Genomic DNA, 22,710 nt, shown 5'->3' with positions numbered 1-22,710 from the left:
TCGCAAAGGGAACAAGATGGACCCCCGAACTGCGAAGAATAACACACACTGGGCACAAAGCACATTGAGACGTAAACCAACAGAGTTCACACAAACTCATATGCGGGTACTAACACCAGGACACCAAACCCACACAGACAGTTACCACAGAAACCAAAATCCACAGAGGGTTAGACAATGACAGGGGCAAAAGCACTGGAGGGGCAGAGTGAAAATGGTGTTATAGCATCATGCTGCAGTGCGTATTTTTTAATAGCATGTATGTTTCGGTTTGCCAGCCTTCGCTTCAGCGTGTGTTTTCCCAGCCGTCGTCGATCGATGATGTAAAACTGCGGACGTGTTTGTTAGCATGCGTCTGATTTTTAAAAGTCTTTAAACTCACACAGTCTGACATTGATGGAAACTGAGATCATACAGTGTGACATGGATTTAACTATGATCTTGATCGCACCGTGTGGCAAGCAACAATCCTAAAAGACAATTTAAAATTGCACAGTGTATTCCGTGCTAAATGCTGCATTTACAGCTGCCGTGGTAGAGGCGGCAAGCACGGAATGATTTACATGTTAAGTCAATGCAAAGACGTGATTACACGCGGCGCGTTCCGCGCGAATTGAGCTTTGCCGCGGGAAACGCGCGAGTTGAAAAATCTGAACTTCGGCGGATTTTCACGCCGCGTTAACCTATCAGGACCTTGTTGTACTACTGATATGATTACAGGGAGCGAGCGGAGTGGAGGAGTCGTAGAGCCCCTCCCATGAATTTTCTCATATTACTAGAATTTCACGCGCAAATGAAGTGTCCAACTACGAGCCACTAACGTGTTTTTGCTGCCCCTACCGTGGCTGGTGTAAACGCAACATAAGTATGCACATGCCTATAAAGAACATTTCTCACTGTGTTGATTAAGTTTAATTCAAATTAATATGAGATATATCGTTTTTTATTAGAAATTGTTATATTAGCAATTGAGGTTAACGCAAAGTGCAATAGATTTAGAGAGTATCATGCTTTGTTTAGGGGTTTATATGCAGTAGAGATTAAATTTTGTGTGAAATGTTTACATTATGTTTACAGTGACCAAAATCAACAAGATTGTCAATATTATCATGGTTTTGTGAACAGTTTCTAGAAATGTAAAAAAAAGTACTGATGCAAACCAAATGTAAAATTGATTTTACATGTAACATGCACTTTTGTTTGCATAAACATAAAAAAACATTATTTACGGCACATTTGGGGTCGTGAGATAAATGTTCATCTAGTTCAGATAAAACAAATCAGTAAATCAGATTTTCATATAAACAAAGGACAAATTAGCAAGTTATCTGTCTGCGTATGTTGTGAGAAATCGGGTGTACTTTATGACCCAGGAGTAAGCTACTTAAAAGTAACATCGAACTAAGTAACGCAATTAGTTACTTTTATGGGGAGTAACTTAAAGAGTAACTAAACCCTAAACCAACTTTTTTTAGTTAATGATCTGTAAGAATGATGCTTTATTAGTGCTGTTCATTGATTTTAGTAAGTTTTTTGAAATTTGGATATAAAGTGTTTCAATACTACAATATATGGTGTAAAAACATCTGAGTGCTGCCCTCTTCAGGTTGAACGGTGGCTACTGCAGTTGAATTTTCCTATTGGATGTTGGGTCCAAGAAATAACTCGTGACGTAAGCAGGTTCAAGCTCACCACGCCCTTGTTACGATCTCACCACACACTTAGTTCGTCCCCTCTATCTCTGTTGGGATCTGCCCACTTTTCTTGCATTTTTCAAATATTGCAGTGGGTGGAGTCACGCTCTGACCAGGGGTTTAGTTACTCTTTAATATTGTAATGCATTACTTTTAAAGGTAACTTTCTCCAACATTGCTCATACATCTTGAAAAGTAAAGCCGCTGGCTCTTTGATCTCCCCTGGTGGCTGGCTGCAGTCATAAACCCTGCCCTCTCCATGCAAACGAACGGGACTTGGCTCTAAATAAAAAAAATGATTTACACTTCCACTTTAGTTGTTATCATGCTGATATATGTTCAGTTGTTCATTTTTGTGACAAGTTTCATTTTAAACAGTAATTTGATGCTATGGAAACGGGGTGTGTCGTTACGATTGGCGTGGTTGAATTGGGCATGGGAGCGTTTGGGGAAAAGTTTGATACCGCGGCTTCGCCTCTGGTGCTAAGGACGTTTCCTTCTGCGCATGCCCTGGCTCCAAACTGACGTTTTTAATTAACATTGCAGCACCCATGGTTTGGACATTTTTGGCTTCAATTCATTACAATTGAAGGAAGCTTTTCTTACAGTCTATGGGTTATACTAACCAGTGGACATTTTTATTGCAGTTAACCAGTAAACCGATAAGTGTTACATCTTTAATATGCAATGAGTTTATGTATATGTTTGTGCATTCTATACTGCACATCTTGGCAAATGTCATTCTGGTACCTTAATATAAAGTGTGCATACTGTGCACGGCATACATACTATATATCATAGAAGTACAGTAATAACAGTTGGTGTGGTCATGCTGGTATGGTCTTCTCATAAACTGATTGCTAATGGATGCAGAAACCGAAAAAAATGTAGACGGTAGCTAAACAGGGAAACAACAGACACTAACAAAGCATAAAAGCAATTTGTCACACCTCACATGAAACACTCTTACACATAGACACACAGTTTCAGGAAAATCATTAAAGGCAGAACACCTGTATACCCCCACCCCACTTTTCTATTTTTACCCACGTCGGGATGACACGCGTGACAGGGACGACAAAATAATGACAAGATATTAAAAGGAGGACAACAACAGGAGTGAAAACAAAAGATCAGAACAAACATGAACGTTCAACATAGATTCAAAGTGGCACTCGTTTAGGTGCAACCAAACCGACTGTGACAACACAGAGATCATAAGCACTTGGCAATTAGAGTTAGCTGCCGTCTTGACTATGCCATCATTTGAAAAAACCCACGAGCCGAGTGTGTCAGGGGCTTTTGATAAGTCTTAGGTTCTTGTTTTCACAAGCTCTAAACAATGAAGGGCGTTTAAGCGAAACTTTGTTTTCGTAGCAGTAAGAGTATCAGACCTTGAGTTAGCGCGGCCGCTAAAGGCGGTTCATTTTCATGCTAATGAGGGACGGAAGGCTGGCGTATCCACTTATGCTCTAAAACAGCTGCTGCAAAGACATTTGTTTCAGAAGCACGATCTTTGCCCTTAAAACCATTCGTTTATGGGAGAAGCTTTTTTTTGATGAAGCTAACGGCGCTACTTTGTTACTTTTGTGCTAGCTTTGTCAACTGCTTGAGACTCTCTTTCCTTTAAAAATGAACCGGCTTACAGGCATTATTTTTTACATTGAATATGCTATTTTTGCTGTGGATAATTAATAACATAGCGTTGTTAAAGGGATAGTTCACCCAAAAATTTTAATTATGTCTTCGTTTACTCACCTTAATGTCGTTCTAAACCTGTATGAGTTTCTTTATTCTGTTAAACCGAAAAAAGATGTTTTGATAAATGATGGTAATCACAGAGTTGATGGTACTTAATTGGAAAAACACACTATTACCAGATCCTAAAGAGGCGGCAAAAACACGCTATTCAATTTAAAGCTAAATGGCAAAAACACGCTATTCAATTTAAAGCTAAACTTAAGACATTCTTCTTAAACAAAGAATTCACATAAAATGTCCAGTAAATGTACTAGTTCCGCAATAGTTAGTTTGTCTAGAACAAAGCACTCACATACCTTATATGGGTAATATACTTATGCCACAATAGCCAGCCTGTCTGGAACCGAGCTGACTTAAACCACTATAATGTATGACACTTGCATTACATGTGAACGGCCCCTACGCTAATAGGATTCTGTTTCTCTCTCCCTGTCCCGTCCTCGACCCTGAGGACAATGAGACAAACAGACCCAGTTCCTGTAGCTGTGAAGCTCATCACACCACTGATCTACTGACCATCCTTCAACGAGATGCCCAGCCGATGCCTGACCAGTGACCACGGCCGGAACCAGTTTAATTCGCTAACCCGTTCACATACCCCGATACTATTTATATATATATAAATATATGTATCTCTCTCAAGGGTTTTTCCCCTCCTAGGAGTTTTCTCCCTGGACTAGCCAGAAGGTTTTTCTCCTAGGGGTTTTTTCATCCCCTGTAGAGTCCGCCACCTTTGGCTTAACTCACTACTTTACTCTATACATTACATTTTTACTATGCTCGCTTTTCCTAAATCTATTAATGTAAAGCTGCTTTGAAACAATTAACAATTGCGCTATATAAATAAAATAGAATAGAATTGAATATTTGTGCATAGTTGTACACTTGAACATTTTCAGTTTACTCGCTTCATTCGCACATGGAATTCTAGTCATTTGAGACATTTGCGCGTAAATTCGCATCATGGGAGGGGCTTATATAACTCAAATTGAGTAAACTTAAGTAGAACTCTTCAATCATTTTCTTCCAAACAAGATCCTTTTAATTCCTGTAAAAGTAAGAGGATGTCTCATTTAGAGATGATGATTGTCCTCCATTGTTGTTTTGTTTTTCTGCCTCCGCTCACTTTCTGTTATCACGTCACTGCTAGAGCAAGCTTCCGATTGGTTAACGTGGCGCAAAAATCCGTTCAGATTTTTTAATTCACACGGATCACGCGTCAACGTTCAATTCGCGCGAAACGCGCCTTTCGCGCCAACTGCGCTGTGCCATTCACACTTACCGCGCTACAGGATGCCTATTCATGTCTTTGCATTGACTTAACATGTTAAACACTCGCGCTTGCCGCCTCTTCCGCGTCTGGTGTGAACGCACCAAGAAAGTCAATGAGTATTTATATGAATTCGTCTTGCAGGGCTTGTTTGTATAATATTTAAACATTTTGTGAAAAAAAAGCAAACAAACAATGAGTACTGTCAACTGTCTGCTTATCATCATTTATCAAAATATCTTCTTTTGTGTTCAACAGAATAACAAAACTCATACATGTTTAGAACAACATGAGGGTGAGTAACTGATGACAGAATTTTTGTTTTTGGGTTAACTATACCTTTAATGCAGCAGAGATGTATTTGTAATGTGTTACTGCCGACACTGTGTTTTTGAGGAACCTTGATTTATATCAAACTGTTAATTTATATCGTTTAGTGGGCCGAAATGAAAAACAAGACAAGCTTGTTAGTGATCTAGAGAAAAGAAGAATGGAAGGAGAAGAATGGAGGCCTCACACGTATGAGGTTGAAGCCCGGTTCTCCTTTGTGGTGCAGGTTGCTGAGGGCGTTCTGAAGGGTTCTCCACGTGACTGTCTTGCCGCTGCCCGTCTTTCCCACGATCATAGTGGAGTGTCTTGAATTTTTGGTTTCGTACAGTTGAATTACTTTCGTCACGGTGAAGGGGGTCACCTGGAGACCATTTTGACGAAGTTCTGCCTCTATAACCTGTTTCAGCTGAAGAGAAAAAAATGAAAGCGCAAGTAAGACAGAAAAGTCATGATGTAAAAAAACAGGTGCTAATTGTTTTAGAACATTACATAAACTCTTTCTAAGATGGAAAAACAGCCCTTCGCTGTAGATGAATCCCAATGAGACACTAAAGACAAATGAACTGGCAAGAGGTGGGCGGCTATCTTAATAAAACCCCCCTTCATACTGCGCCCTTGAGTAAAGTTGCACCAAACAAAACTGCTCTGGAGGCACTAAAGCAACCGTACTAAACTCTCAGGCTAATTTAATCTCCCTATCTTAGTTCTCTCTCCACTCGTTAAACAGATGGAGAGGAGGAATGAAGGAAACGGTTCTGAAGTGTTTGTGCTGGAGTAAGTTAGAGATGGGATCCTGGATGGGTGATATAAAACAGCTATAAAAACACTGTATAATGTGTACGAGTGGAGGCAGGGAAGTAGAAAATATAGTCTTCTTTGTGTATGTGTGTGTGTATCTGTGCGTGCTGTGGCTCGATTTTTGGCCCTTTCACTTTTGGTTGCAGATGGAGCAGGATGCAGCTGTGTAGAAATTCAAGAGTCTGCCTTATATCTCGATACAACAAACACCACAAACACAGCATTCCTCCATCAGACAGTTTCAAGTCCTTGTTACCCTCTCATGCTAATCAAAGAATCATTCACTCGTCATATTTATCGACACTACAAGAAATTACTTTCTTACTTAGTATTTTTGTCTTGTTTTCAGTACAAATATAAAAAAATTCTTAAATCAAGATGCACTCAAAAAAATGATTCATTGGATTAACTCAATAAAATTGTGGGCAGGATTTCCATCCAATATGAATGTGTACCCCTAACTCATAAAAAACTGCTTTACACAATAAAAATATATTGGGAAATTATTTTTCCAGAAACCAAACTCAAACTAATTGTGTTAACACAATTAAAAATAAATCAATAAATTATAGTACATATTTATTTTGTGTTATACTAATTAAATATATACTTATTGCTCTTAATGAGGTATTTCACATTTATTGAACACAATTTTAATGTGTCATTTCTAAGAAGGGCTTGAATCATTTTTTTGAGTGTGTATTTTCTTGATGAGCGAAATGGCCTAAGAAAATAAGTCTAGTTTTTAGACAAAATGCATCAAATTTAAGTGAATTTGTGGATAAACAAACAAACTAAATCTGCCAATGGGGTAAGCACATTTTTCTAAAAATTTTCTTGAATTTAGTGTTTAGGAAAATTTTTCTAGATTTTTTGCTTACCCCATTGGCAGATTTTTTTTATTTTATCCACAAATTCACTTAAACTTGATATTTTTGGTCTAAAAACTAAACTTAATTTCTTGGGTCGTTTTTCTCATCAAGAAAAAGCATCTTCATTTAAGAATTTGTAGATATTTCTACTGAAAACAAGACAAAAATTGCAAAAATGATTTTTAAGAAAATATTTTTTTGTGTATGTTATTAGTTTGTTATTAGTTTGCTATTAGTTATTAGTTTACAAAAATACTAACTTAGGGGTTGTGCACACCAAAACTTTTACGCCTGCGGCTGGCGCATATTTGCAATTGTTTCCAATGAAAGCTCTGCATTTTTTAATAAGCCAGCAGCTAGCGGTTTTCTTCCGCGCTGAGAACCGGCGCTCAGCGTTTTTTCTGCGCTCGGCGGTGATCGTCGAGAGTTGAAAAAGATTCAACTTTGTGTGAAAAGCTCCGCTCATCTAAAAAAAGCTGCCACTCAGCTGAAAAACAGCTGGCATTCCGCATTCTCCAGATGTTTTCAGCCGCGTTTTTAAAGTTTTAATGCCCCTAAGAGGTTTTTTGCAGTGTAAAGTAAAGCATTTATTCAAGAAATGACTTTTTTTGTATTTTTGGCTTTTGGTTTTCAGTAGAAATATCTCATTCTTAAATTAACATGTATTTTCTTGATGAGCAAAATGACTTAAGAAAATAAGTCTAGTTTTTAGACAAAAAATAACAATTTGCTTAGAACAAGTAAAAATATCTGCCAGCGAGGTGAGAAAATTTTGCTTGAATTAAGTGTTTAAGAAAAAAGAAAACTTATTTTAAGATTTTTTTCTCACCCCATTGGCAAATATTTTTGCTTGTTTTAAGCATAAATTCACTTAAATTGTATATTTTTTGTCAATAAACTAGACTTATTTTCTTTATTAGCTAATTTCTAGATATTTCTACTGAAAATAAGACAAAAATGCTAAGTAAGAAAGTCATTTTTTGCAGTGTATAAGCCAATAAATTTTAACAGACTTAACATTTTATCCAAAGCGATATTTAGACATCCACAGTTAGTTTGTGTGTTCCCAGAATTGAACTCACAACCTGCTAACAAAATGCTCTACCAACTTAGCTACAAAATATAGACAGTTCTTACATATTTTAAGAATCATACACTGTAAATCAAATGGATAAATGGATCGTTTGAAGTTGGGTCATGTTGCTAATTGTTAATCCCGGACCACGCCCACCTGCCATACCATATGACCGGAAGTAAAGAGAGATGGTTTCGAAAAGGGGATATTCCAAAACAAATGATAGTTTTTCATTTCAATTTCATTTCGACTTTAAACTTTTTTGACTAGTACGGAGTTGGTATAAATTATAAAATTAGGTTGAATTAGCTTATTTTTTTATTATTAATTTAAGGGACACTCCACTTTTTTTTAAAAATAGGCTCATTTTCCAGCTTCCCTAGAGTGAAACATTAGATTTTTACTGTTTTGGAATCTATTCAGCCAATCACTTTTAGCATAGCTTAGCATAATCCATTGAATCTGATTAGACCATTAGCATCGCGCTAAAAATAACCAAAGAGTTTCAATATTTTTCCTATTACTCTCATTCCAGCGTAATAATCAAGGACATTGCTGTCGTACCATGACTGCTGCAGGCACAATGATTTTACGCAGCGCCCGAAAAAAATACCCTTGGTTACTTTCAATAGCAGGGGACTTTTTCAGGCACTGCGTAATATCATTGCACCTGCTGCAGCCATGTTACAGCAGCAAAGTCCTTGATTATTACGCCAGTTTGAGAGTATAGTTCCTAGCCATATCGGCCTAGAAAATCTCAACTTTAAATTTTCCGTCGGATCTTAGTACACGATTTAACTACAGAAGAGTCAAATTTTAAATAGAAAAATATCGAAACTCTTTGGTCATTTTTGAGCGCGATGCTAATGGTCTAATCAGATTCAATGGATTATGCTTAGCTATGCTAAAAGTGGTACCGCTAGACCGCTAGAAAATGAGCCAAGTTTCAAAAAAGTGAATTGTCAAAAGTTATTTCAACTTAATTTTTTAAAATTTATAGCAAGTCCTTACTACACTTACACTTCATATCATGTAAGCACAATATGTTTTCAAAAAAATTCAAAATAATGCAATTATGCTCAAAATTGCAGCAAGTACAATTTGTATTAACGCATGTTGCGAATCCGATTTTAATCGCAATACGCGGTCATGTAAACACTTTAATCGCATCTATACCGCACTAACTGAAGTGCGTATGCGTTTTTGTCTTGCACCTTAATTTCCCTGTCAACACGACTCAGTGTCAGCAGTCTTGCCTTCATCCAGAAACAGCATGTGTATAAAACCGTTATCATAATATTTCCGTCAACAGCGCGGCACTGAAAAATGTCTATACAGTAGGAACATGTTTGTCATTTAATGTATATAAATTAAAACAGTGGACAGTATCATGCTTATATGTGAGTTCATCATTTCTCCTGTGCATTTGGCTATGTGAATAATAACCACAATTATTAGAGAATAATCAGAAAATAAAAATTGCATGTAAACAGGAGTGAAGAGGTCTGCTGGAGTTACGTAAACATCTTAAGTCCTTACTCTGATTATTGCAAACAATCCCATTATTATTGTATATGTAGACATAGTCATTGACAAAAGTGTGGTTCTGTGGAGTTTGTTTGAGCAACCCTATGTTCATTTCTGCAGAAATAACACAACACCTTAAAGAGCACAAAGTTATACAGTCAATAACCTCTGTACAATAACCAAGAAGCCTTTCTGTGCTTTAAAACATACAATTTTTGGGGTTCCTGTCCAGATATTTAATAACCATGCCACCAATAACACCTTTGCACTGGGCTTCATCTGTATTTAAAAAGTGGATTGTGTAAATGCAATACTATTGTGTACAGACAGGCAGGCAAATATCCACCAGGCTTAATGGATCTTTTGAAAGGTGTTATGGTGAAAGCAAGCCTTTAAAACCAGCGTGAGAGCTCTTCTCTCATAAAATTGGATCAGCGCATTCAGAAACACACAAAAATATGCTTTTAAGGACTATGAGTCAGAACATACTCAAATATACACAGCCATTCAGCTACTTCTAGTCCATTATGAGTCCAAATGCATGCTGGGGCATACTACCTTTCCATAGTCAATAGTAGGTGTCTCCACTGCAGGGAAAAGATCCTGTATGATCCCATTAAACAGTGGCAGATCGACAGAGGCCAGCTTAGCGATGTTCATGTCTTTCATAGACATCAGCAATATCTGAGGTCAAAGGGGAAAAAGAAAAAATGCATTGAATTAAATTAACCCAGCATAGAGGTAGATCTTCAAAGCTAATGTGAACCGGCTTCACTTGACCAAATGTCAACCTTAATTGACAGGAAACCACAAAAGCGGTCTAGGATACATCAGAAAACAGCCCCTCTAGCTCTTCTGTTATCAAAAGCATTGGCTTTACATTATTTCTGAATGACATTTACTTCAACGCACATACCATTTACAGATGAGAACCTTTAAATAAACATAGGACACCTTTTGCATATTCAGATATGGAGGGGGGTAAGCACTCGTGGGGGTCCTTTTAACTTCTCTTTTAAGGTTTTGTCTCCTTTGATTAATTTTTTATTACAGCCAGAGAGATGCACACATAAGTGACCCATCGGTATCGGTATTACCGCTCTTTTCATCACTGAATATACACACACGCACACACATTCTGATATGACTGGGATGTCTCCAAGATTGTAACTGGTCATGTATATACAGGATGCTTCAGGTCATACAATCAGTAAAAGCAATCCGTGTGTGTCTATGTGTATCACCTCCTCATCTGCGATGTCTGGCCGATCTCTGCGCTTCTTTCCAGCATAGCGTAGCAGAGAGGTGAGAGCTCTCAGGCCAAAGTCATAGTGATCCTGTTTAGACAACTGCTGCACTGCTAGAGAATACAGAGTGAAGACCTTTTTAGCCAACACCTGAAAGAGAGAGAGAGAAATCATTGTGGTAATAAAGGTAATCAAGTGTATCATAAAACTTAATGTGCAAATAAGTTCATGTCACAAGCAGCATTAAACAGTGTAAATAAACATAAATGCTATTTCAAATGTAGCTTTTCCCAATATGTACATATTTTGACTTTTTTCATGTCTGGGTCCATATTGTGCCATGCAGTAACACAGTAACCCCCCCCCCCCCCCCCCCCCGAGGATAGTTATTACATTTTGATGAAAGATTGTGATGCACAATAGACAAGGAAAGTATATAGAGAATGTACATAGTGTCTAAACTGTATTTCATTTCACGTTGACTTCACATTTCGGGAATCTTTTATGGAAATAGGAAACATGACCTAGAAACCATGAGATATAACAGAGTCATTTATCTGTCAGGCAGACAGGTAGAGAATGAATACATGAGGGAGTGAGGGGGGTGTGAATGTACAAATTCAATAATGTTTATTGCATCATTTTTCCTTCTGTGAAAGAACCGAAGTCAAGAAATCAGTGACAGATAAACAACCTGAGGAAAAACAGAGCGATAAAAAACAATAAGAGGAAATGATTTGTGGGAGTTGTCTTTGACAGGTTATAGTCTTTGATACAGGATCAGATTATGGCTTTATTTGAAAACCTACAGTAGTAAGCTGCCTACTTACTGTAGCAGGGCCACCACCAAAAATGTTGCTCAATAAAAGATTTTTAGTGATACTTTTACAACATTTGGGGCCAGATTTACTAACAGCTTGTGCCAGTGCAAACCATCATTTTGGCCTTAAATAACAACTGTCAGGATTTACTGAAGGCGCGCAGTGGATAATTAGCGCTGAAAAGTTGTGGTCTAGTTACTTTTGCATATTTCTAGGAGTTTCCCTTTCATGCGCAATATTTTTTTGAGGAGATTATTTAAATGATTCACGCAAGACGATTTACTAATGTTTGCTCGTATGAGATTACTGGTATTTGCGCCATTATTTAACACAGAAAAAAGCATGTCTTAAATCATTTTGCGATTGAAATGGCTGAAATTGTAGCTGATAGAAGAGACATCAGAGTAGGGGTCGACCAATTATCGGTCTGGCCGATTATCAACGTTGATATTAAAGGCACACCGCATAACTTTTTGGCCACTAGGGGGTGCTAGACATGTATTTTTCACGTCTAGCGCCCCTAGAGGCCATAAGGGCTGCTGCACTGTCGCAAATGAAAAGAAGACAACTCTTTAGGTCACAAAGTGTGCCTTCCAGCATGTCATATGAACATAATTCATGGGTTTTATTTTTTCAAACGCCAAAAGATTGCGTAGCTCACATTTACAAGCCAATTGTAACAGTGGTCGCTTGGTAAAAGTTTAAATAAAAAAATTGCCTTAGGGGGAATCGAATCCGGATCGCCCCGTGTCATAGGTCCGTGACACTCCACGGCGCCACAATGTCACGTGATATAAGTCTCTCTCTAAAATCTCCAAGTAGGCTCCAGTACAATTCACGTTAAAACAAGAAAAAGTGTTTGGGCGCCAGACAGGACTTATATATGCAAGCAATATAACATTACTTAGTAGTCCAAAAGCATGACAGCCAAGTCAGCATCGGTAAGAAACTCCTCCTCCTCCTTTAGTTTACGCCAGTGAGTGAACGCTGGCCCAATATAATTGATCCTCGTCCTTTTCATTTTCATTCTGTAACTCTCCCGTTTTCTCTTTCTAGTCTCCTCCGACAAAACCTTGGGTTTCTTTTTCTTAGTTGCTGCTTTGGCCATGACAAAAACTTTTTTTTTGTACTCTGTTTACTACCTGAAACCCCAAGTTAAAAAGTACGAGTAAAAGCGATACAGACCCCGTCAGGCTATGGTGGACATGTCATTCAACCTATTTATTTTTTTTTTAAATAGTTTATGGGTGCTTCCTGCTCTTTTTTGTTATCATTAATATGATTGTTATAATTAACATTTCTTAGAGTCAATTTTACACAAGACATATTGATCCAAAATATCCGTTATCGTAACACATATTGATCGACGACTACATCAGAGAGCGCATGGTACAAGGCAAAGGATTTTTTTTAACATGTAACAGTTTATTTGGAATGCCAGAGAAACATATTACTCAAAAATATTGTTTGCCAAGCCAATTTTTTATTTGATAAAGGAAATAATAGTGGTCACTAGAAGTTACACAAAACCAGGTGTTTTTTAAAACTTATTGTAAACTTAATTGTTTTGTCCTCCAGTTTTTTTTCAGTGTCCTATGGCATTGTTAACGGTGATGTCCATGGTGCTGAAGGCGTAAGTAGATCACCCGCAACTCATGAACTAATTTGCACACTGCTCTTAGATTGCTTTGGTCATTATGGACAAATTAAATAAATCGTATTTAATTTGCGCCTTTTTAGTAAATAACCCGAAGATATTAACACTCCCATCAGCACTTTTTTGAAATTGCGCTAATTTTTGGAAATGCACTAATTTGCCCCGTTAGTAAATCTGTCCCTTGATCTCCTCTTACGATAAAATGTTTAACATTTGATTGTATCCTTGCTACCTAAACAGTGGTCCACATTGTCATGGTTCTGCCATCTTGTCCTTTGTTTAATCTAGTCTTGTGGCAGAATCATGACAGACCCATGTTTTGTGTGGGTTCACGTGGTCTTAGTATTGGTTTACTGGACCACGTGTTCCCTGTGTCTTGTCTCTTTTACCCCGCTCCCTTGTCATCCTCCTCACTATTGTTTGATTCTTATCACCTGCTCCCCTCTTGATTTGTTACCCTATTTAATCCTCTTGTATTCATTGTCCTGTGCTTGTGCATTGTGTTCCTATATCCTGTAAGTACTCTGTCTCAAGTCCAGTCTAGTCATAGTCAAGTGTGTTATATTTAGTGTTTTGTCAAGTTTAGTGTTTAATGTCTTAGTCTAGTCTTGTCTAGTTTAGTGTTCATTTAGTATCTTGTTATGTTGTTTTGCCCCCTCGTGGGTTTTATTTTCTGTTTATAGTACAAATAAAGTGTGGTGTTCATTATTTCTGTCTGCATTTGGGTTCATTCCTTCATCCACATTACACCTGTGGACCCTGCTCTCACCACCTCTGCTTCCAAGAGCTCTACCCAGCCTGTCGACCTCCAAAGGAAACGCGAGAGGAGGAGTTCGTGGGAGTCGACGTCCGAAGAATCCTCCACGGAGCCTGTCGCCTCCTCCGCAGTGCCCATCTCTACTGCCTCTCTCTCGGCTCCTCTGCCACGGAGGAAGAAGCTAGCCACAGAACCCCCTGTCTCGGCTCTCCAGCCAGCCGCAGCCTCCCCTGTCTTGTCACCCCTGCCGTCTGCGCAGCCACCGCTGCAGTCCCTGCCGCCTGCGCAGCCACCGCTGCAGTCCCTGCCGCCTGCGCAGCCACCGCTGCAGTCCCTGCCGCCTGCGCAGCCACCGCTGCAGTCCCTGCCGCCTGCGCAGCCACCGCTGCAGTCCCTGCCGCCTGCGCAGCCACCGCTGCAGTCCCTGCCGCCTGCGCAGCCACCGCTGCAGTCCCTGCCGCCTGCGCAGCCACCGCTGCAGTCCCTGCCGCCTGCGCAGCCACCGCTGCAGTCCCTGCCGCCTGCGCAGCCACCGCTGCAGTCCCTGCCGCCTGCGCAGCCACCGCTGCAGTCCCTGCCGTCTGCGCAGCCACCGCTGCAGTCCCTCCGTCTGCGCAGCCACCGCTGCAGTCCCTGCCGTCTGCGCAGCCACCGCTGCAGTCCCTGCCGTCTGCGCAGCCACCGCTGCAGTCCCTGCCGTCTGCGCAGCCACCGCTGCAGTCCCTGCCGTCTGCGCAGCCACTGTCTGCAGTCCCTGCCGTCTGCGCAGCCACCATCTGCGCGCCCCCTGTCACTGTCTCGTCTCCGCTGCCGGACGCAGCGCCCCCGTCACTGTCTCGTCTCCGCTGCCGGACGCAGCGCCCCCTCTCGCTGACACTGTCTCGTCTCCGCTGCCGGACGCAGCGCCCCCTGTCACTGTCTCATCTCCGCTGCCGGACGCAGCGCCCCCTGTCGCTGACACTGTCCCTGTCTCGTCTCCGCTGCAGGACGCAGCGCCCCCGGTCACTGTCTTGTCTCTGCTGCCGGACGCAGCGCCCCCTGTCTCTCCGGCTCCTTCTGTTGCTTCCTCCCCACCTCTGTCATCCTGTTCCTCTGCCTGGTACCACGCTACTGTCTCCATGTCCTCCCTTGACTCTCTCTCCTACCCTGTGAGTCCTGGCTCGCCCCTATCAGCTCCCTTGTCTACCCCTACCACGCCCTGGAACCCTACCTTGCCTCCTTTTGTACCCATTACCCAGTCTGCACCCCCTACCAAGCCTGTTCCCTCCAAGATCCCCACCAAGCCTGCCCGGACTCCTCGTCCCAAGTCCTCCACTACCCCTGAACCCAAGACCCCTTGCCCACCCAGCTCCACCCTACCTGGACTTCCTTTTGTGAACTCTGTTTTGCCTCCGCCCCCTCCCTTGTTTGTTGTTTTTATTATGTCACCCCAACCCTCTTGTAATTTTATCTTGTCTGCCCCTGTGTATATTTGTTATGTTTTCTTGGTGTCTGTCTATCTGTCAGTCTGTCTTGTCCCGTGTCTAGTGTTCCCCTGGGGAGCGTCTGGTAGCCGCTCCTTTAGGGGGGGATTCTGTCATGGTTCTGCCATCTTGTCCTTTGTTTAATCTAGTCTTGTGGCAGAATCATGACAGACCCATGTTTTGTGTGAGTTCACGTGGTCTTAGTATTGGTTTACTGGACCACGTGTTTCCTGTGTCTTGTCTCTTTTACCCCGCTCCCTTGTCATCCTCCTCATTATTGTTTGATTCTTATCACCTGCTCCCCTCTTGATTTGTTACCCTATTTAATCCTCTTGTATTCATTGTCCTGTGCTTGTGCATTGTGTTCCTATATCCTGTAAGTACTCTGTCTCAAGTCCAGTCCAGTCTAGTCATAGTCAAGTGTGTTATATTTAGTGTTTTGTCAAGTTTAGTGTTTAGAGTTTAATGTCTTAGTCCAGTCTTGTCTAGTTTAGTGTTCATTTAGTATCTTATGATGTTTTGCCCCCTCGTGGGTTTTATTTTCTGTTTATAGTACAAATAAAGTGTGGTGTTCATTATTTCTGTCTTGATTTTAGGTCATTCCTTCATCCACATAACACACATGGTCAGTGGTAAATTCAAATGAGAGTTTGTAAGTGGTGCAGAGTAAAAGTGAACCTGTATCATTTTGTGTTCTCACTCACTCCAAACCACATCGCTCTATCATAAACATAAACACTAAAGACCCCCAATGCAACTGCATGCCAGCATCACTTGCATTTCAAAGAGGATAAACATAACACACTGCCAAATATAATTGTCCTTAAAACAAAATATCTTTAATCTTTAAAATTAAGTGCATTGAAAAATAGCTTTAAAAAAGTTTAAAAAATAAATCTTTTTATTTATTTCTAACAATAATTCTTATTCAAAACAAGATTACTTAATAATTGTGGCCATTCTAAATGTATGTAAATGTTAAGGATATTAAGGTATTTATTGGAAATCAAGACAAACATTTTGATATTTTGGTGGGTTTGTGATTCCAGATAAACATGTCAGCTTTTTCTTTACACTACCAGCTAGAAGTCTTACTTAGACAGACACAAGTGCCCATGCAAACCCACACGCAGAAACACGCGCCAACGTCATGCTAGGCTGAGCAGACTATGGGCTCACAGGGGCCGGTCATCTCGCTGTCAGTTATGGCTCATAACTCCAAGACCTGCACACTTCATTGCGTCAGGGCAATATTCTCTCTCTCTCTTTCTTTTTCTCTCTCTGACATGGCCCAGCATTGATATGTCCATTTCCTTTCATTTGTGCAGGTAATAGTTCTCTCTCGGCAGCACATGATGATTCTCCTGTATTGACTGTGCAGAGTGGTCTTTGGAAGAGGGCCGAGTATGCGGGGACAATCAAATCTGTCATTGACATTCTGTGCCTGGTGCTGGTTCTCATTCCAGCTCTCTTAATCTCAAGTCCATTATTTGTAATTCTGAGTCCAATTCCCCATGCATGTATGTCTGCCAGCCCGCCGGGCCTCAGTACAGCATCAACAAATGAGGTTTCCCATTTGGAGCGTGCTCGAGGAAGAAGATGGTGAATGCAGCCAGTGGAAACTGGTGGGATTTGGTAAACCGCAGGGGTGTGTGCTTGAAGAGGTTGGCATTACGTGGTGTGGCATTGAGGAGGTCAGGTGTCTCGCACGCACACGCTTGCATAAGCACACAATCGACGCGCTTGCTGAGCGTTGGCGGTAATCCGATGGCAGGATCAGACCCCTGGAGTGTCTGGAGTGTGTGTGATCGAGCCAGTTCATCTGTGTGTGCTTCTCTATCTTCAATGGAATCAAATATCCCATAATAACCTACTCTCCTCCCGCCTCCTTCAACCATCATTCTTCATAATTCAGTTCAGCTACATACACTGAACGGAAAGCATAAATTCAAAATCATTAAAGGGGGGTGTTTAAACTATTTATGCATTCTGACTTATTAACACTGGGATTCCCCATGCTGAACATAGGCAAAGTGTCAAAAAAGCAGTTTGATGTATAATGGAGGACTTCTGTGCCGAATGCACTTCGCCAGGGTTCGTAAAAGTTCCGTAAAGTACATGAAAGATTCATACGTAACAATTGTGTTTTATTTTTTTATGGGCAATTTAAGTGCAGTAAGTACAGTGGAAGTCCTTATATAGGCAATTTAACCTGAATAGAGACAGAGCGCAGTTATGTTAATTTGAAAACCACGCCCACCGGGGGGAAAACAATCCAACCATCTCCATTGACTTTGTATTGCGAGAGGTCGTCTCCTTGTCATTTCTGGCTTATAACGAAAAACAGAATAATGCCTAAAAGCTGCTGTGTGAAAAATGTACAGCTAACAAGCCAAAAAATACAGAAATAAGTTTTTATAAGCTGTCGAGCCTTAAAACTCAGCCTTTAAGGAGAAAAAGTGGATCGCCGACTACGTTTCCTCCTAGTGGACGCAGTTCTATTAATAGTAGCACTATGAAAAGTTGCCTGTTTCTACTTTTGTGTCTTTAAACACTTTTTTTTGGTGGTCGACAGCTTATAAAAACGTATTTCTGGGTTTTTTGGCTTGTTAGCTGTACATCTTGTCACACAGCAGCTTTTATGCTTTATTATGTTTTTTGTTATAAGCCAAAAATGACAAGGAGGCGGCCTCTCACAATACAAAGTCAATGGAGACGGATGGATTGTTTTCCCCCCTCGGTGGGCGTGGTTTTCAGGTTGTGATGCGGTGCGCTCTGTCTCTATAGATCACACACCAGCCAACAGCTGACACAAAATATAAAGGCTCTCCTGATTTTGCCAAGTGGTTGATGTCCTCAGGGCAACATTAAGTTTAAGCTAACAACCAGGATTAACTGCTTCTAGACCATTGTTTTTTACTTATAATTTTCTTCTGGTTTAGTTATGGTTAGATTTGGGGTTTGGGGTGGGTTTAGGTTTATTTACAAAAATAATTTATTTTGTTTATCAGCGGTAGCAGCAGAGGTGTGTTGGGGCGGTCCCAACTGGTTAATGAGTCTCACGCGGTAAGTAAAACTGCATCAAATGTCTGCATTTAGTTGGAAATCGGCACGTAAGTGCATATACTGCAAATGACACAAACATGTAGTGAATCATAAGTCATCCAGAGATAGTGGGATAATGTTTTGTGTGTTGATTCGCCCCACCTGCTGTACACTTTCGGGGTTCGGAAAAGAATCTGATAAATCTGATAAAACTAGACTCTTTGGATATACAGTATGAAGGATGTAATACTACTGTGAATGTACTCAAGATTAACATGATATAAGCAGAAACACTGTGTGTTATGTGAGCTTTAAACAATATTAAGAACCCAGAAGCAATAGCTGTCATTTCACCATCTAGGTTGACTATAGACCTGGCTATGAGTAACCTACTTCTAGCCAAAATATCCTTGAATTTGGTTACATGTCGCTTTTGCCAAAATAACTTGTGAGATGTATGATATTTCATCATGTAAGCAAGGTCAACAGTAATTACAAGGTGTTTGGTTTCATTTACACATTTCATTTCATTTATTTTTAAGCTATGGTTAGACATCTATTCAATTTTTACTGACAGCGCAAAGTTTGCCTTGTTTTAGCCTAGACATCTGGGTTGTGTTTAGACGGCTATTAGATGTCTTTTAAACGCAAAGTTGATTGCTGGAAAGTGGTACTTGTGGAACGCGTCTGAACAATAAGTGAAATCATGTACATCATACAACTTTTCCAAGCAACCAGACTTCTAAGCAAAGATGATTTTGACTTGTTGAAGGAGAGAGTCATATTTAGACCATTATATTATAGAGATTCGAGGGTGAACTCATTTGGGCTTACTTAAGCCAGTCAACAACCCAGAAAACCATGTAGCGACACACTAACAACCAGTCAAAACACATTAGCAACTCCACAGCAATGGCAAAACTTTCAAAATTTAGCACATTTATATAAAATATAGTTGAACCCGTTTGCCTGTTTACACTTTAGTCTTTAAAAAGAGAAATATCACTAAAGGGATAGTTCGGCCAAAAATGATATTAAACCCATGATTTACTCACCCCCAAGCTGTCCGAGTTGCATATGTCCATCGTTTTTCAGACAAACACATTTTCGGATATTTTAGAAAATGTTTTAGATCTTTCAGTTAATTTAATGTAATGTTACGGGGTCCACGACCTTCAAGTCCAAAAAAAGTGCGTCCATCCTTCACAAAATAAATCCAAACCAGGATGATAAACAAAGGTCTTCTGAGGGTAATCCGCACGGTGTTGTTGTAGAAATATTCATATTAAAAACTTTATAAACTAAAATAACTACTTTCCGGTAGCGCCGCCATCTTAGTCGCGTCCGCATTCAGGATGAGAGCTTACGCAGCCTACCGAGGCTACTCTGCTGCTGCTCTGTGCCCCCGGCCTACGAATTTGTCATACGTCACTAAGAAAAGTGCGTACACTACGCTAATACTCTCTCCTGAATACAGAGGAGTCTAAGATGGCGGCGCTAACGGAAGGTATTTATACAACAACACCGCTCGGATTACCCTCAGAAGACCTTTGTTTATAATCCTGGAGCCGTTTGGATTTAATTTGTGAAGGATGGACGCACTTTTTTTGGACTTGAAGGTCGTGGACCCCGTAACCTCACATTTAATTAACTGAAAGATCTAAAACATTTTCTAAAATATCCGAAAATGTGTTTGTCTGAAAAACGATGGACATTTGCAACTCGGACAGCTTTGGGGTGAGTAAATCATGGGTTTAATATCATTTTTGGCCGAACTATCCCTTTAACATGACAAGAATTTTAAACATTAGGGTAAAAAATAAATGTGACCTTAGGTTTAGCTCTAATGTTTTAAGCAGTAAAGACTTCATTAGCATCTCAATGCTATAAAAAGTTCTTAAAATTGTCCAAAATGTAATAAAAAATCAAGCTTTTCATTTTCTTTTTTTTTAGAAATTGTTAAGTCTTGCACTGAATGAAAATGTTCACACTGAATATAGAGTAAGAAGGGAAGGCTGAGATCAAAGTGTGCGTATGTACCTTGCAGTTACTGAAACCCTCTGCAAAAAGAGTAATTTCGGCTATAAGGGTGGAATCTGGCACTACCATAGAGATCGGCCGAAACATAGACTTCAGATTATCAGGCAACTCCGTGCGGCCAGCGTAGCCTACAAAACAAACACATACGCAGGAAACTCATGAGACGAAGGCAATGAGAACCACAAACAGATATTCATTCTCACAGAAGAACATGCCAGACTGCGATTCTGGTGTTGGTACCTGGGTTCATGGTGATGAAGATTCCACAAGACCACATTAAGCTGATCTGCTTTCCTTCAAAGATGAATTTGTTGAGCCCTGCAGAAAGAGCAGACAGGATGGACAAGATCTGCTGGGCCACCACAGACAGCACCTCAATGTTTATACGGTTAAACTCGTCGAAACAACCCCATGCACCTGTCTGGAATCAGAGACGTGCACATATTCAACAACACTTCATTTACTGTCAATATTACGTTTATTAAGTGCCTGTATGTATGTACATGCTTGTAATAGATCGGGATCTGATACCTGAGCGAGACCGGAGTACATGCGGCCCATTGATTTGAAATCCAGGCCTTCTGAGCAGTTGACCACTATCACATACATGCCCAGAGCCTTGCCCAGATCTTTCACGGTTTCTGTCTTCCCAGTGCCAGCGGGACCTTTAGGAGAACCACCCCGATGTAGATGCAGTGCTGTGGTTAGGGTCATATAGCACCTGCACACAGTAAAAACACTATACTTTAAACCCTATACAAATATGACCATGTATTCAAGTTTTTGGCCTCAGTGCCTGTATGTGTGGGTAAATAAATAAAATCTGGTTTGTTGTGTTGGTTAGGAAATTGGTGGGGTAACTGTACTGCCAACTGCACTGTTGTATAAGCCCCTCCTCCATTATGATTGGACGGCAGAGTGAGAAGTGACATTGACAAGCTGAGCGTATCACCTAAAGTTGAAAAATGTTCAACTCTGGTATTAAAATAGAGGTAATAGTGTAATCGATTTGTCCAACAAGTTAGTCTTTACAAATGAACACAACTTTAAAGTTTTTCAAAGTAAAAATTCGGCATTTAATATTTTTTGTAAACATACTTAGGGTGTTTTCACACATGTTGGTGTGCACAGTGGTGCGGCCTCGGAGCGTACCAAAATACATTGTATCATTTTTCAGTTAGTGCGATTCGTGTTTACATATGTTGTTTTTACTCTACTCGAAATGCTGCAACATACACCATGTGACAACGGTCAGCGCTGTCATTGGTCTCTAATAGCGCTTATCCCTATGACCACCCCCCACATTTCCATGACAACCAGCCTGACAGGAAGAGCGAATCTAGCAAGATATGGAGATGAACGTTGCACGTCTTTGCAAAGATTCTTTGCTTTAACGCGAAATTGCACAACTACTCTATTAAAGCCCTTCTCACGGATCCGTGTGCAAAAAATAATGAAAGTGTCACAATTTTTTTGTGTGTGGAGGACAGCTACGCATTTATGAAATCATCGGCTCACACAGCCAGGAGACAGCGACTCTCTGCAACGGACCAAGATGTCTTTATTTGTTGTTAACCCACAATATAACACCCGGCTCACGTCACAACAGAAGCCCAGTGGCTCAAACATGTGGAGAACTTCCTGTATTTGGTTAGGCCCGAGGTCGAGGCATGCGTTCACAACCACAAATGGGTCGCACCAGAGTTCGCCGATAGCCGCTCCAAGACCACCCATTTAGTGCGCACCAGAGTGCGGTTGTTGTGTTCACACTGACCCAAACGAACCGTACTCGGACCATCACTTCATTTTGGCCGACCTAAACAGTGCATGTGTGAAAGCACCCTTACACTTATGCACTGCAATTCATAAAATTTGTATTCATCTGTGCTGATTTGTTGGACAAAATGTGTAAGTGTCTTTAACTTTTGTTAAACACAGATCTCTTTTTTTTTTAGATAATCCAAAAGTCTATATGAAAAATTAATGGGCTTATTTGCGTATTCTGCTTACTTCCAGTTTAGCCTACAAAAATATGTCAATCCTGCAGCACTCTATACAAGAGGATATTGAGTTATCCCTATCTGTAGCTAAAACAACTCCCAACGCAAGTCTATTTTGACCTAATCTTAAGCATTGTACGCTACGCATAATGCGGATTGGCTTCTACCGGAGGCTAGTTATTATAGTCAATAAAGTTTTAAATGAGGATATTTTTATTACAAAAATCGCATCGATTACCCCCAGAAAGCCTTTACTTAACCCCATGCACAGATACATACAATAGATGTCGCCTTGGGGTTCTAAGCATTCGTCAAAACCGCCACCATCTTGGAGCAGGGGTCTTGTAATAGGA

At 40.5% G+C, this 22,710-nt stretch overlaps 1 protein-coding gene across 1 annotated transcript in view; it reads right to left on the bottom strand.

The window, feature by feature from the left end:
- Nucleotides 1-22,710, bottom strand: part of LOC135730616 (dynein axonemal heavy chain 2-like) — a 154,444-nt gene that overhangs the window by 75,609 nt on the left and 56,125 nt on the right. The window contains exons 20-25 of the mRNA XM_065248516.2: nt 20,889-21,078; nt 20,598-20,778; nt 20,358-20,485; nt 10,572-10,724; nt 9,886-10,011; nt 5,243-5,461 (exon numbers count right to left, since the gene is read on the bottom strand). Coding sequence (XP_065104588.1) covers nt 5,243-5,461; nt 9,886-10,011; nt 10,572-10,724; nt 20,358-20,485; nt 20,598-20,778; nt 20,889-21,078 — 997 coding nt within the window. The remainder of the gene's footprint in view (nt 1-5,242; nt 5,462-9,885; nt 10,012-10,571; nt 10,725-20,357; nt 20,486-20,597; nt 20,779-20,888; nt 21,079-22,710) is intronic.

Source organism: Paramisgurnus dabryanus, chromosome 2, assembly GCF_030506205.2.
Source record: "Paramisgurnus dabryanus chromosome 2, PD_genome_1.1, whole genome shotgun sequence".
Lineage (NCBI taxonomy): Eukaryota > Metazoa > Chordata > Actinopteri > Cypriniformes > Cobitidae > Paramisgurnus > Paramisgurnus dabryanus.
The sequence above is the reverse complement of the archived record's forward strand: the minus strand, read 5'-3'. Positions and strand labels throughout refer to the sequence as shown.